We start from the raw sequence: 16,372 nt of genomic DNA on the forward strand, positions 1-16,372 counted from the left end.
GGCTAGATATCAGCTAATCTTTCAACTAAGGAACCACTGCAATTTTTGGAGCAGTCATGGCTTCTTCTTGCCTTCAAGTTTTAATCTTGGTTAACTGTCAGTATAAATTTAGATTTTTCACTATGGTTTTACCATTCTCTCGATAGATTAGATAGATAGGTAGATATAGAGGTTTTATTATTTTTCAAAATAAAAATAGAATTCATTTATTCTATAGAATTCTTCAAGTGAATGGCAACAACCTTCCATAATTTACACAGAAAAAATATTTGAGGTAACCAGAGTCTCATTCAGTTGGGCTTTAGATGACTTCTGAAAACATCTAAAATCCAGCTAGCAAATTTTATTTATTTATTTATTTTTTTTTTTTTGTCTTTTTAGGGCCGCGCCCACAGCAAATGGAGATTCCCAGGCTAAGGGTCGAATTAGACCTATAGCTGCTGGCCTACACCACAACCACAGCAACATGGGCTCTGAGCTAAGTCTGTGACCTACACCACAGCTCATGGCAACACTGGATCCTTAACCGACTGAGTAAGGCCAGGGATCAAACCCACATCCTCATGGATTCTAGTCAGGTTCGTTAACTGCTGAACCACGATGGGAACTACTAGCAAATTTTAGAACTAGGCAGAATGGCAAATCAAATGCCTATGAAGCAAGGCAGGTAACCAGACTATATGAGTGAAACAGGCTAAACTATGGTGATTGGTAAAGTGTACAGTCATTAAATGAGGCAGCTGCTCCAGGGGAATTTTTTTTTTTTTTTTTGGTGGAAATTGGTCCCATTATTTCTGAATTATTTGATTTTTAGAGAAAAAATCAGAGAATCCAGAGTTCCCATTATGGCTCAGCAGGTTAAGAATCCATCTAGCATCCTTGAGGATGTGTGTTTTTTTTAATGATTTTTATTTTTTTCCATTATAGCTGATTTACAGTGTTCTGATCCCTGGCCTTGCTCAGTGGGTTAATGATCTGGCATTGATGTGAGCTGTGGCATAGTTCTCAGACAAGGCTCAGATATGGCGTGGCTGTGGCATAGGCTGGCAGCTCCAGGTCGGATTCAACCCCTAGCCTGGAAACTTCCACGTGCTTTAGGGGTAGCCCTAAAAGGCAAGAAAAAAAAAGAAAAGAAAAAGAAAATCAGAGAATCTAGATCTTTATGTAAAAATCTCTCAAATTTTTTTTTTCTTCTCATGCCCATGGCATGTGGAAACTACCAGGTCAGGAATTGAACCTATGCTATAGCATCAACCTGAGCCACAGCACTGACAATGCTGGATCCTTAGTCCACTGAGCCACTAAAGAACTCCAAATCTCTCAAATTTTAAATTGGTCCTCATTAAAACAAAACAAAACAAAACAAAACAAAAAGCCCAACTCACTCTGCAAGTCAAATAAAACATTTTCAGGAACTAGTTTGTGGCTTCTAAATTAGGCAAATGCAAGAGTGTGCCCAGAACCCAGGCCATTCTTCCTACCAGCTCAGTTCTAGATTCTGTCACCGATGAACTCTTTACAGTGAAACAAGTGTAATGATGTTCCTAGCCAACTCCATAACTGAGATGTCTTGTGTGAACCTCATAAGTATCTGCTTAAAATTAATTTGAGGTCATAGTACCACTATTTGATGATCTAAAAAAGTTACATTTCCTACTAGCAATGCCATTAAAAAACTTTCAGTTTAAGGTAGGACTTGAGTTGGAAAATATTTAGTAAAATACTGATGGCAGAAAAATTGGCCAAAAGCAAAGTAGATTTCCTAACTGCAAGAATATTTTGACTATTATATTTTTATGTGATTCAATAATTTTTAGTTGGAGAGTATTTTACAACTTTATTTCCTCAGAATATGGCAGGCAATAAATTAAATTTTGAGTAAATATTACTTAAAATTTTTTCCTTATTTTTCTCATTCTCTTTGAGTGGTGAAATAAAGAGCATATAATAGCTTGCTGAAAAAATTTGAGAGTCATTTAAAATGTTGCTGCAGTATCAATGAAATTCTTTGAATGACCTTTGATTTGGAAGTAACCACAATAACTCACTTTTTTCCCTTGACTATTAAATATTTTAAGAAGGAAATAGAAGTTTTTCTAACAAATTTTCTTTTCTTTCCTCCATTACGCTTGGCCAAACTCCTCCGTCTTTTCCTCTCCCCTTCCTCCTTTCCAGTTTACTACAGCATTTATGATGCAGTCAGAGAGACTTCTCTAATCAGAAAGTTCATTCTTTCCAGAACACACACAGAGTGGGTGGTTACTTGCCTCTCTCTGCCTCCTCTCATCTGCCTTCCTCCTTTACCGTTTTTATCTCACTGGAATGTGACTGTCTCCTTTTTTATGCTTTTCCACATCTAACAATGAGTTACTCAAGGGCAGGGACTGTTCCTTTATTTCCAATAAATACATGGTATCTGGGGTGGTATCATGCATAGAGTGGGCATGTAATGCATATTTTGAAGTGAATGACTTTCATCTTTCTTTTTTCTCTGTAGAGTAATTTCAGTTTTATCAGAAGATAAAAATAGTGACCTGAAACTGTCACATATTCTCTTTTCCTTTTTTTTTTTTTTGAACCAAAGTTACTATTGTTTCAAATCTAAAAATAGGAAGAAAAGGAAACTTTAAATTTTAATGATTCTTTGAGCATCTTATAGTTGTATGTGTTATCTAGAAACTCACATATGGCTCTCTTGAACTTCCTCAAAGAAAAATAGATATATAGACTACTGTTTAAAACAACTAATCTAATGACATTTGGGGGCACATTAATACATGGGTTATATTGTGTTTCTGATATACTTATTTTTTCATTGTTTCAAATGTTAATTTATAAATTATTTGCTGATCTCTTATCTAGTCTTTAACAAAAATTAACTCTGTTATTTTTGCTATACACATTATGGAATATTTGGAAGTTGAAAGAGATTGTCCTTAATATAACTTCTTACGATAACTGATATTAACTTTGTTTTTGGTTTTTTGTTTTGTTTGTTTGTTTGCTTTTTAGGGCCACACTCATGGCATTTGGAAGTTCCCAGGCTTGGGGTCGAATTGGAGCTACAGCTGCCGGCCTACACCACAGCTCGATGGCAACGTGGGATCCTTGATCCACGAGCAAGGCTAGGGATCAAACCCGCATCCTCATGGATACTTGTTAGATTCGGTTCCACTGAGCCACAACAGGAATTCCCTAATATTAATTTTTGGAGTCAGTTTCTTCTTTTAAAATGTGTTCATTATATTATTCCCCCAAAACTTTATTATTAATTTTAGTCTTATTCTAAAAAGTAAAAATGCCATTTTGGGGGGCTTTTTTTGTGATTCAGCAACCTTAAAAAGTTTAAAAATCACTTTAAAAAGTATATTTCAGGAGTTCACTCTGTGATACAACAGTATCAGTGGCATCTCTGTGATGCCAGAATTTGGGCTTGATTCCTGCCCCGGCACAGTGTGTTAAAGGATCTGGCGTTGCCCACAGCTGTGGCGTAAGTCACATCTGTGGCTCGGGTCTGATCCCTGACCCAGGAACTCCATATGCTGTGGGGCAGCCGAAAAAGGGAAAAAAGAAGTCTATTTCAATGAGAAAAGGAGATTTAGAAGCTGAGAATTTCCCAATCAAAATATTATTCTATAAGAATTTTAATAAAACTTTTTAATAATCTTTTATAGATATTTTACTACTACAAGGTAAAAATAATAAATAACTGTAGTTTAACTAAGGGATAAACATATACTTAAATATCACTGAGGATATCCTGAAGTACTGTCTTATAGCAACTAAGACAGTATTGAAATATAAAATTAAAACTACCTTAGCCAAAGGATATATTTTTGTAACTAAGTCAAAACCTTTGTAGGAAGATATAAATGTCATAATAATTTTTTAAATAAAATAGAATCCCACTCAAGAGGAAATTGTATTCACAAGTAATTTTGTCTTAAATTTTGCTACTATTCTGTTGTATGTTAGTGACATTTCTAGTCCTATGCATTCTCCTGTTGACATTTTTGAAGTTGCCATAGGTCTTGATAATAGGTAAAGGAGTTTGATTTCTGCCTCTAGGGTTTCACAAAGTGCTTATGATTTTTCTCTGCAAAGTAAGAATTCTTTCTAGTTTTATTGAATCCTAAGTGATTTATCTACCTATACACATGGGATTCCCACCCCATCCTCTATTTTCTAGAAAGGTAATTTAATTTTCTAGATGTGTTTAGGTACTGGTTAGTTCCAAAAGAGTGGTTACAGAAGCCACTTCTTACAGTTGGCAGTCATATGTCAGTGTTTAAAATCCATTTCCCAAGAACTCTATTTTTAGGGCCACACCCGTGGCATATGGAGGTTCCCAGGCTAGGGGTTGAATTGGAGCTGTTGCTGCCGGCCTACACCACAGCCACAGCAATGCCAAATCTGAGCCACATCTGCGAACTACACCACAGTTCACGGCAATGACAGATCCTTAACCCACTGAGCAAAGCCAGAAATCGAACCTGCGACCTCTTGAATGCTGGTCAGATATGTTTCCACTGAGCCACAATGTGAACTCCATTTCCAAAGAACTCTTGAAGTACCATCTTGTTTGATTGATTTCTTTGTTGCAATCCTAATTTTCTTCTTGACAGTTAGATGCCTTTGCCTGACAGATCTTGGTAGGATACAATCCTGAAAATCCCCTACTTTATATTTTTTTAGACCTGTCATTTCAGATTTCTGCAGATCAGTTTGAAGAAAGACTAAAATGAATCCTTAGAACCAGGAGCTTGACAAAAATGAGTTTAGTTTACAGGTAGTAAAATAACCAACAATATGCTCAGCTTTTTTCTTGTGTTTTCTAAAGTGTTTGACTACAGAGTGAAAGGAAGTTAAGGATATTTTAAAGTATTTTTCTTTAGAATATTTTATTAGGAATAATATTAATAGATGATACAAATGAAAATAATTAAAAAGAAACAGTAATACCTTTTCCAAATTTGTTTTACAACTCGGTGATTCTTACTACAATCTATTTAAATAAAATTGGCTAAGAGAAAAACTGGAAAATAGGTAAGGCAAATAAATGTGTTGTTCTCATGGTCGCATTGGCAAGAGGGTTGTGATACAAGTCAACTACCTCCCAGTACAAGACTCTGTCCACTAGAACATGCTGTTAGTCCCACTATTTTCAGGAACACCCTCTGACTAGACAACAGCATGTCCTCATATCAATCAAAATAGTGTCCAAATCCTGTGCAGACTTACAACTTTTTGAGAAAACTGTGTGCTTACACAGTACATAGTACATTGCGCTATTTCATGAATTATTTCATAAAGTTGATATAATATATACTGTTAAAGTGAACATTAGTGCCTTTCAGGCATATCATTTTTAACCATATCAGTTTGATTTGAAAGAAGTGAAGTAGAGTTAGCAAAGCCAGAACAGTGTGAACTAATGTGACCTGACTTCTTGGGGAGTGTTGTCAGAGGGCTTGAGATGCTATTTATGTATAACTTTCATTTTGGGAATGTATCAAATTAAGTGACCTTGGAAAATGTTTTAATGTGTTTTTTAAATTATGAAAAGGAAAATGTTTTGTAAAAATAGGCTTAGAATTCTTTTATGGGTAAATATTAATAGTTAGAGTGGCCTTTTTAAATATTTTTGTTTTTTATACAATGTTTAAAGGTTACACTCCATTTATAGTTATTACAAAATATTGGTTGTATTCTTGTGTTTTGTTGAGGAATTTTAATATAAATTTCATTTAATCTAATAATGTTCTATGTAAGCTTAAATTTCCTTCTTATATTTCTGGATTTTTTTTCTCTTTCATCCTTAAAGATACTTAAACACATGTGATGAGACAGTCTAGGTGTTTTTTTAATTCTAATTTTATTCTATTTTTTATTTATATTTTTATTGAATTATAATACATATGAGAAAAATATGCACATAATACATGTATAATTAAATTAAATTTCACAAAGTAAATTTCCCATGCAGTTAGCACCTGGATCATGAGACTAAACATTTATATTCCCAGAAGCTCCCTTGTACTTCTCTTAGTTTCCACCCATAGGAAACTACTATCTTGACTTATAACACCATAGATTAATTTTGCCTATTTTTGAACTTTAACAAATATAATTATTTTTTAATGAGGTCAAGTGATTTTATTTTTATTATAGTTTAATTACAGTGTTGTGTCAATTTCTACCATACAGCATAATGACCCAGTCATACATTCTTTTTCTCATAATGTCTTCCATCATGTTCTATCCCAAGAGATTGGATATAGGTCATTGTGCTATACAATAGGACCTCTTGCTTATCTATCATGAATGTAATAGTTTGTATCTACAACCCCAAACTCACAGTCCATTCCCACTTCCTTCCCACTCCCCCTTGACAACCCCACAAGTCTGTTTTCTATGTCTGTGATTCCATTTCTGTTTTTTGGTTTGTTTTTTTTTTTTTTTTTGGCTTTGTAGCTTTTTGGCTTTTGGGGGCCACACTCATAGCATATGGAGGTCCCCAGGCTAGGGGTTGAATTGGAGCTGTTGCTGCCGGCCTACACCACAGCCACAGCAATGCCAGATCTGAGCCACATCTGCGAGCTACACCACAGCTCATGGCAGTGCTGGATTCTTAACCCATTGAGCAAGGCCAGGGATAAAACCCGCAACCTCATGGTTCCTTGTAGGATTTGTTTCCATTGTACCACGATGAGAATTCCCTATTTCTGTTTTGTAGATAGGTTCATTTATGCCATATTTTCCACATACAAATGATATCATATGGTATTTGTCTTTTTCTTTCTGACTTAGTTATTATGACAGTCTCTAACTTTGCTGCATCCATGTTTCTGCAAATGGCATTATTTTGTTCTTTTTTATGGCTGAGTAGTATTTCATTATATATATGTACCACATCTTAATCCATTCATCTGTCGATGGACATTTAGGTTGTTTCCATGTCTTACTTATTGTAAATAGTACTACAGTGAACATAGGGGTGCATGTATCTTTTTCAATGAAAGTTTTGTCTAGATATATGCCCAGGAGTGGGACTGCTGAATCATATGGCATTCCTATATTAGTTTTCTGAGGAACATCTATACTGTTTTCCTTAGTGGTTGTACCAGTTTACGTTCCCACCAATAGTAAAGGAGGTTTCCTTTTCTTTGTCACTTTTCTTGCTTCTCTTTTATCTCAAAAAGCCTCTCCCCCACTTTCCTCCCTTTGTCATCATTAATGTGTAGCAGCTGGAACAAATATCCTCTAAGTGCCTTGTTCTTAAATATGGATAGACAATAAAGGATCTCCAGACTTTTGAAAGATGCCTCAAATGTGAGAGACAAAAAGTAAACAAAGAAAAAAATGAACCCAAAGGAAACAGAAGTGATACAGTGAGTTGAAGAAAACTTTAAAAATACATTGCAATTGATATCCTCAAAAAATAACAGAAGAAAATGTATTGATGAAACAAGAACAAAGAACAGTAACAGCAGGACCTTTGGAGAGTAAGAAATAATTCTTGGTAATTAAAATATGATAGCAGAAATTTAAAATTTCATGGGCAGGATGGAAGATAATCAAAGTGGAACAAAATGTCAAAAGTAGAAGGATGGTAAAGAAAGGGTAAGGAAATTAGAAGATCTCTCTGGGAGGTCTCACATTCAAAATAATAGAAAGATGTTCCAGAAAGAAAATGGAGAAAATGGAGGGAAAGGAACCTTTCTCCCCAGGGAAAATTCCTGGAACTAAAAAACATCCATTTCCGAAGGAAGTACTCACCAGGTCCCCAGCATAGAGAATGACTAAAAACTAACATGCTGATATATTGTGATTAAATTCAAGAATATAAAGTAAAAAGAGAAGATTTTAAAGCTTCTGAACTGGGATGGGGGCAAGGCTGGGTTCTATTTATCATACAGAGGAGTAGGAATTAGAATGTCATTGGTCTTCTCAGAAGCAGCACTGAAAGTTAGGAAATAGGAGAAAAGAGCCCTGTATTTTTTGATGAATATTTCTTTCCTCTTCTGTGACTCTATATCCAGCCAAACTGTTCAGTCCGAGATAAAGAAACTTTTATATAGTCAGATTCTCAGATTTACCTCTCATGCACAAAAAGGTCCTGGAGAATTCACTCCACTAAAAGGAATAAACGAAGAAGGAGGAAGACTTTAGGACAAGGATACAGGATATCCGACATGAAAAGAAGCTGGAATGTAAGAAAGGGAAGTCCCAGGATGACAGTTGTGTAGTGAAACCAGAACATATCAGTACTGGAGCAGTAGAGTACAGAACTCTTTGAAGACTGCTTCCTGGAAAAGAACTGATATAAAAGAATTATCTCCTGTGTCTGAAGATACTGAAAGATGAGGATTAACCCTCTGTCAGATTTGGATAGGTGCACAGAAAACTAAGAAAGAAGAAAAGGATATGTTTTTTCATCCAGAGATAACAAAAGTTGTACAAGAAAAAATATGTGGGGAGTTCCCATTGTGGTTCAATGGAAATGAATCCGACTAATATCCATGTGGATGTGGGTTCCATCTCTGGCCTCACTCAGTGTGTCAGGGATCTGGCATTGCTATGGCTGTGGTGTAGGCCAGCAGCTGTAGCTCTGATTTGACCCCTAGCCTGGGAACTTCCATATGCAGTAAGTGCAGCCCTAAAAAGACAAAAAAAAAAAAGAAAGAAAGAAAGAAAGAAAAGAAATGTGATCATGGTATAACATGTAGCCCATTGATGAAGAATAATAAAACTGGATAAAAAGATTAATTTAGGAGGATGAGGGGAGAAAGACTGTGTGTATAGATGTATAGTTGTGTAGGTGCATATAGCGAGGGTTAATTCTTACTAGGATTGTGTGAGAGACTGCAGGCTGCCTATCCCAACATTTATTCTTCCTTCCTCCTTAGTAATAGAACCTGAGGTATATCTGGGGGCTGATCTTTCTAGTTAAAAGACTGCTTTTCTCAGATTCACTTGTAGCAAGGTACAGCCATCTCTAGAAGTTCAGAAGTATGGTACTTCCAGAAAATCTCCTTGAAAGGGACAGAGGACCCTTTTGCTGCTGCTGGTCTGGAATGAGAACATAGTGGTCAGAGTTTATGCCATTATCGTGGACCATGAGAATAATGGACACACATTAAAGATGGTAGACCAGTTGGAGTTCCCATCGTGGCTCAGTTATTAACGAATCTGACTAGGAACCATGAAGTTGCTGGTTAGATCCTTGACCTTGCTCAGTGGGTTAGGGATCTGGCGTTGCCCTGAGCTGTGGTGTAGATCACAGACTGGGCTCGGATCCCCTGTTGCTGTGGCTCTCGCGTAGGCCAACAGCTACAGCTCCAATTCGACCCCTAGCCTGGGAACCTCCATATGCCATGGGAACAGCCCTAGAAAAGGCAAAAAGACAAAACAAACAAACAAACAAAAAACCACAAAAAACAAAAAACAAAGATGGTAGACCAGGAAGTTGGAAGGATCCTGGGACCCCAGTGACAATGTAAACTATCATATCAGCATTGGCCTGGCTACCACTGTGTTTGTTTTATGTGAAATAATCTACTTTTGCATATTTAATCCATCGTAATCAGGTCTCAGTTATGTGCAGCAGAAAGATCTTACCTGATTTGTAATTCACTACATAATATCTAAAGTGAAATTTGAGAAATAACAGTATAAGCATGTTTAATAATAAAGAGGTACATACTAGAAGGAAAAAAGTTGAAAGTAGCTGTTTTTGGAATTGAAAATTAGAATAAAGGCAAATGATTACTATTTTTTCTTATAACTCTTTTAGTAATATTTGACATTTTAAGTTAAAAACATGTATTACTTTGATAAAAGTTAAATTGATATTTGTTTAATTACATTTTAATTAATATTTCAAGTAAAAATACATGTTCATTGCAAAAATTCAAGCAATACAGAAGATACAGAGTAAGTTATGCTTCCCTTCAATATTTGCTGCCTTTTCCCTGCCTATCAGTTCCACCCTCCTCCCCATGGATAATGACTCTTTGGTATGTGTCTCTCTATACTTTTTCTGTGTGTTTATTTAGCACATAAAATAAAGGTATAGTTTTCTTTTATTTACTTTTATTAAAAGTGTATTTAAATTTTAAAGTACTTGTGAGGGGATATTTAGGCTTGTAATGACTGTTATTTGTTTATATTTTTAGAATTCGAGATGCAAGCATGCAGTTAAAAAGTCAACAAAATGAATTTCAGAGAGTGCAGAAAGAATTAAGTCATTTGCAACAGGAGTTAAAAATTAAACAGAGACAATCACAAATCTTCAGGTAAGATTTTTTTTTTTTTTTTTTTTTTTTTTTTTTGTCTTTTTAGGGCCAAACCAGCAGCATATGGAGATTCCCAGGCTAGAGGTCGAATTGGAGCTACAGCCAACGGCCTATGCCACAGTTACAGCCATGTCTGTGACATACATCACAGCTCACAGCAACACTGGATCCTCAGCCCACTGAGCAAGGCCAGGAATCCAACGTATCCTCATGGATACTAGTCGGATTCATTAACCACTGAGCCATGAGGGAACTCCAACATTATCTTTAAAGAATTTAAAATTATAGTATCGAAATGATACACTCATATATTAACTTTGTGAACATTCAAACACATTTTGGTAATATGGTTTATATAATTTAATATTATAGTGTTGAAAAAAATTTTTTTAAAAACTATTATCTCAACTGAATAGTTTTGTAAGTAAAATTTAAATCAGTCAAACACTTTGTTCTTATTTTGCAGTGATATTTAGAATGAAAGCTTAGTAATGAAGTCATTTCCCTCTTAATCAGTATTTCTTGGTGTATTCGATCTCCTCACTTATAGTCCAGTGACATGAAAAGAATAGAATGGAGAAACAAACATTCTAACTGGATAATAATAGACCTCCTAACTTTAGAAATTTCCAACATAAATGGTTTAATTATGCTTTTATTTATCTTTGGAGGGTTTGTAATACCTAAAGGTAAAAATCTTCTAATGAAAATAAAAGATATTTAAAATTTTTTTTTTATTTTTTGGGCTACCTTGTGGCATATGGAGCTCCCAGGCCAGGGATTAGATCTGAGCCACAGCCATGAACTAAGCTGCAGCTGGGCCAGGGATCAAACTTATGCCCCAGAGCTCCCGAGATACTGCCAATCATGTTGCACCACAGCAGGAGCTCCTAGGAGATATTTTTTAAAAATGGAATATATTGAGAATATTAATGATTAAATTTCAAATTAAGTAACTCTTAGAGAAGAGAATTAAGGAATTCCCATTGTCTCCCAGGAGTAACAAACCTGACTAGTACCCATGAGGATGTAGGTTGGATACCTAGTCTCCCTGAGTGGGTTAAGAATCTGGCATTGTCATGAGCTGTGGTGTAGGTCACAGACGTGACTTGGATCTGGTGTTGCTGTGGCTGTGGTGTAGACTGGCATCTTGCAGCTCCAATTCAGTCCCTAGCCTAGGAACTTCCATGTGCTGTGGGTGCGGCCCTAAAAAGGAAAAAGAAAAAAAGGGAATTTAAATTAAATAAACACTACAAATAGTCAGGTCCATGGTGACTAAAAAAAAAATATGCCAGGATAATATTTTGAATGTTAGGTTCTAATTTTTTTCCAATCTCATAGTTATGATTAGGAATATTGTTGTTAAAAAATTATCTGAGCTAGTAATTTTTATACAATATTAGTGATGACCTGTTGGCCATCTACCTTTCATTATTACCTTGCATATAACTGATGCTTAGTAAATAATCTTTGAATGAATGAATGAGTCTACTCACAAAACAGATGACAGTTTTTGTCATCAGAAATCTTCTCTGCCTTTTCCTAGAAATCTAGTTTTGAGCCAGCAGAATACTACCCAGTTGACCCCAACTCTCCATTTTAATCAGGACCATTAGTATTCAATCTTAGCTCTAACAGTGGCTTTGGCCTGGGTCTGTTAAAGAAGTCCGATTTGTTTTATCCACAGATGCCATTATGGATGGCAGGATTGGCGAAATTTTAAAGGTTATGCTACGACTAATTTAGATAATTAAGGCTGCCTTCAAGATCTTATGGACTGATACAGTCAGTCTTTATTATTCACATTTTACATGTAGTATTTTATTTTACTTTTTTGTCTTTTGTCTTTTTAGGGTCGCTCCCATGGCATATGGAGGTTGCTAGGCTATGGGTCAGATTGGAGCCACCAGCCTAAGCCAGAGCCACAGCAACATGGGATCTGAGCCGTGTCTGCAATCTACACCACAGCTCACAGCAATGCCAGATCCTTAACCCACCAAGCGAGGCCAGGGATCAAACCTGCAACCTCATGGTTCCTAGTCGGTTTCGTTTCCGCTGCACCACGATGGGAACTCCCATTATTCACATTTTACATGTAGTATTTTAAATTCTTGAAGAAACTTAGATAAACATGTTTAAATGTTATTTTACTCAAAGTTCTAATTTTATTATCATTTTACTTTTACTGTTTTTTTTTTTCCAAATGTTTTCAGTAGATCTGTGATTTTTGTTTATTTTTAGCTAAAAGATCACAAATTGGGAATTTGGGATATGATTTGTATAAAAAAGTAGCACTTTAAAAATTGTGGAAGAATTTAACTAGATACTTAGTATAAATAAAAGTTTGTGGTAGATGAATAAAAATAATTGCTAGTTTTATTCATGCTTTCACTAGTAGGTACATTGCATAGGAGAAAGCAGTCTAGTGAAAATAAAATCAACCCCAAAGTTGTAGGGTTTAGTGATTTTGTTGCATTACTGAAAGCTGATTTTAAATTAGTTTACTTATTAAAAATATCCACTAGAACAAAACTTTAGTATTCTGTGGATAAAGAAAAGGCGCTTGTAATCTTCTCTCTTAAAGTGGTAAAGAAGCTTGAGCTTTAGCTACTCAGATGTAATCATCTTTATTTATCAAGCCCAAAAGAGATCAATGAACTATGTCTTTGAATCACACTGCTCTTTTTAACTTATCTCTCATTTGTTTAATTGCAATTGGGCTTAATCACCTAGCCTCCAGCAAAGTGTTCTACGAGCTTTGTGTTTTTCCTGACATTATTTTCAACCTGTCTTTTGTAAGGGAAGGATGAGGAGTAACTGTGTATGTCTCAGTTGGCTCAGCACATCTGCTGCGCAGAATAAAGTGTCTTTTGAGAATGGAAATTAACTTTTGAAAACCTGTAAAACAGATACCAAAAAGCAGTATGGAATATAGGTATACTTCACTTTAGGTAAAGTTGTATGTAAATCCAATATTCCAAATCAATGCATATTTGAAATATTTGGGTCATGCTTACTTTTACAGGATTCCTATTTTGAATCTTTCATAAATTGTTTGAAGTATACTTATCTTCTAATTTTTCTTGTTTTTAAATCCAGACTCTGTAATCTCTGAAATTTTCAATGCCAACTCCCCAAACCTCTCAGTTTCACATCAACTCTACAGCCACATTAAGGCTTCTAGTGCGTTTTCTGATTTTCCCAACCATTTCCTGGTTTTACTTTGTTTTCTAGCCTCGATCCCATAGTTAATAACTTCATCTCTCTCTCTCTCTCTTTTCTTTTTAGGGCCGCACCTGCAGCATATGGAAGTTCCTGGGCTGGGGTCAAATTAGAGCTGTAGCAGCTGCCAGCCTACACCACAGCCACAGCAGCTCGGGATCCAAGTCACGTCTGTGAGCTACACCACAGCTCTTGGCAATGCTGGATCCTTAACCCACTGAGCAGGGTCAGGGATTGAACCCATATCCTCATGGATACTATTCGGGTTCGTTCCTGCTGAGCCACAGTGGTAACTCCCAATAACCTCATATCTTTTAAAAACAGTTTTATTGACATATAAGTTACATACTACAAATTCCATTAATTTTTTAAAATAAATTTTATTGGCATATAGGTGACTTAAGGTGTTCACAAAGTGAATCAGCCATACATGTATGTGTGTATATATATTTTGGTATTTTTTTTTGGTATTTTTTGGTATATATATGTACATTCTATTTCAGATTATTGGGCAATATAATGATTTTCAGTAAACCTACTGAGTTATGCAACCTTTACCGCATCCAGTTTTAGAACATTTGGGTCATCCTCAGAAGATCCTTATGCCATTTGCAATAAAATCTCTATCTTCTCCACCAATCCTAGGCAACCACTAATCTTCTTTATGTTTCTATAGATTTGTATTTTTCTGACAATTCAGATATATGGAATCATACAATATGTGGTCTTTTATATCTGGCTTCTTAAACTGATATTTTTGAGTTTCGTCCATGCTGTTATCATGCATCAGTACTTTGTTCCTTTTTATTGCCAAATTGTATTCCGTTGTATGACTATACTACATTTTATTTATGCATTTGCCAATTAATGGACATTTGGATTGCTTCCACTTATTGGCACTTGTGAATAATGCTGATGTAATCATTCACATACAAGTCTTTGTGTAGATGTATGTTTTATTTCTTTTGGTTTATACCTAACTGTAGAATTACTGAGTTATATGGTAAATTGATATTTAGCTTTTAAGAAACTATCAAACTATTTTCCAAAGTGGCTATACCATTTTACATTCTTACCAAGAATGAGGCTTCTAGTTTTTTACCATGTTCTTGCCAACATTTCTTACTATCTTTTCTATTGTAGCCATCCTAGAGGTTGGGAAATTGTACCTTGTGCTTTGATTTATTTTTCCCAGATGACTAATGATGTTGAGCATCTTTTCATGTGCTTGTTAAAATATTTTACCTATTTTTCATTGTTTTGTTTTCTTGTTATCATATTATAAGAGTTTTTTGTATGGGTACAAGTCCTTTATTTGAAATATGATTTTCAAATATTTTCTCCCAGTCTGTGGCATGTCTTTTCATTTTCTTAATGGTATCTTTTGAAGAGCAAAAGTTATTATTTTTAGTGAAATACAATTTGTTCAATGTTTTCTTTTATGGATTGTGCTTTTGATACGTACCTAAGAATTCTGCCTAACCAAAAGTCGCAAAGATTTTTTTCCAGTAGTTTCTTTTAAGGATTTTATTGTTTTAGCTCTTACATTTTGGTCTATGATTCATCTTAAGTTAACTTTTGTGAATGACGTAAGGTAAGGATCTATATTCATCTTTTTTTCATGTGAATATTCAGTTATTCTAGCACTGCATCCTTTCCCTATTGAATTATCTCAGTCCCTTTACCTAAAATCAATTCACCATGAATGTAAGGAATTATTTCTGGACTCTCAATTCTGTTTTATTCATCTACATATCTATTCTAGATGTCACTACCACACTTTTGAATATTATAATTTTTAGAAAATTTGAAATCAAGAAAAGTAAGCCCTCCAAATTTCTTTATTTTTAAGAATTTTTTGGCTATTGGGTCCTTTGAATTTTCGTATGAATTTTAGGATCAGCTTGTCTATTTCTGAAAAAGAACCTACTGATAGGTATAACATTGAATTTGTAGATCAATTCGGGTAAAATTAGCATCTTAAAACTATTGAAATTTTCAATACATGGATATGGTATATCTTTACATTGAGATCTTTAGTTCTCTCAGAAATGTTTTATTTTTAGTAAACAAATCTTAACCTCTTTTTATTAAGTTTATTTCTAAATATTTTATTCTTTCAGTTATTATGAATGGGATTTTTTTCTTCACTTTATTTTTGGCATTAGTCATTGCTAGTATATAGACATAATATTCATTTTTGCCTATAGTTGATGAACCCACTTATTAGTTCTAGTATTTGTGTGTGTGTATTTTACAATTTTTATTTATTTATTTATTTATTTATTTTTGGTCTTTTTAGGGCCACGCTAGTGGCATATGGAGGTTCCCAGGCTAGGGGTTGAATTGGAGCTGTAGCCACTGGCCTACCCCACAGCCACGCCAGAGCTGAGCTATGTCTGTGACCTATACCACAGCTCTTGGCAACACCGGATCCTTAACCCACTGAGTGAGGCCAGGGATTAACCCTTCATCCTCATGGATGCTAGTCAGATTCGTTTCCACTGAGCCACAGTGGGAACTCCTTTAGCGTTTTCTACATAGAGGATGTTTCTATATAGAGGGTATTTATTACATAGAGGACTTTACAAATATTCCAGCTACTTTTATATCTGCTCGTTTAATTGTATTTACTCTTAGAATCCTCAGTCTTTATAGCTATTTACAGGTTATTAGACACAAGGCTTTGAATTCCTCCAATGCTCTTCTAAATTCTCATTATTCTGCTCAGAATTCTCTGTTCTACTCATCTCTCAATAGCTGTGTGTCCTGCCTTATATTTCACAGAGTTAAAATTGTCAATACAGGCATATTTCCTGAGAATGAAATAATGCCTACGTTTCAGAACTCCT

At 35.1% G+C, this 16,372-nt stretch overlaps 1 protein-coding gene across 12 annotated transcripts in view; it reads left to right on the plus strand.

Annotated features, from left to right (window-relative positions):
• The window catches only part of LEKR1 (leucine, glutamate and lysine rich 1), a 307,061-nt gene that overhangs the window by 68,143 nt on the left and 222,546 nt on the right, over positions 1–16,372 (plus strand). For all 12 annotated transcript variants that reach the window (XR_014822590.1, XR_014822589.1, XR_014822591.1 and 9 more), the window contains one exon: positions 10,179–10,298. Coding sequence is in view for 2 of the 12 variants with exons in the window: in XM_021069707.2 (XP_020925366.2) it covers positions 10,179–10,298 (120 nt within the window). In the remaining 10 variants the exon portion in view is untranslated. The remainder of the gene's footprint in view (positions 1–10,178; positions 10,299–16,372) is intronic.

The sequence above is a fragment of the Sus scrofa genome, chromosome 13 (assembly GCF_054392235.1).
Source record: "Sus scrofa isolate SSC_HxYL_T2T_F1_AM1 chromosome 13, Sscrofa_HxYL_maternal_Yorkshire_Landrace_v2.0, whole genome shotgun sequence".
Classification (NCBI taxonomy): Eukaryota; Metazoa; Chordata; class Mammalia; order Artiodactyla; family Suidae; genus Sus; species Sus scrofa.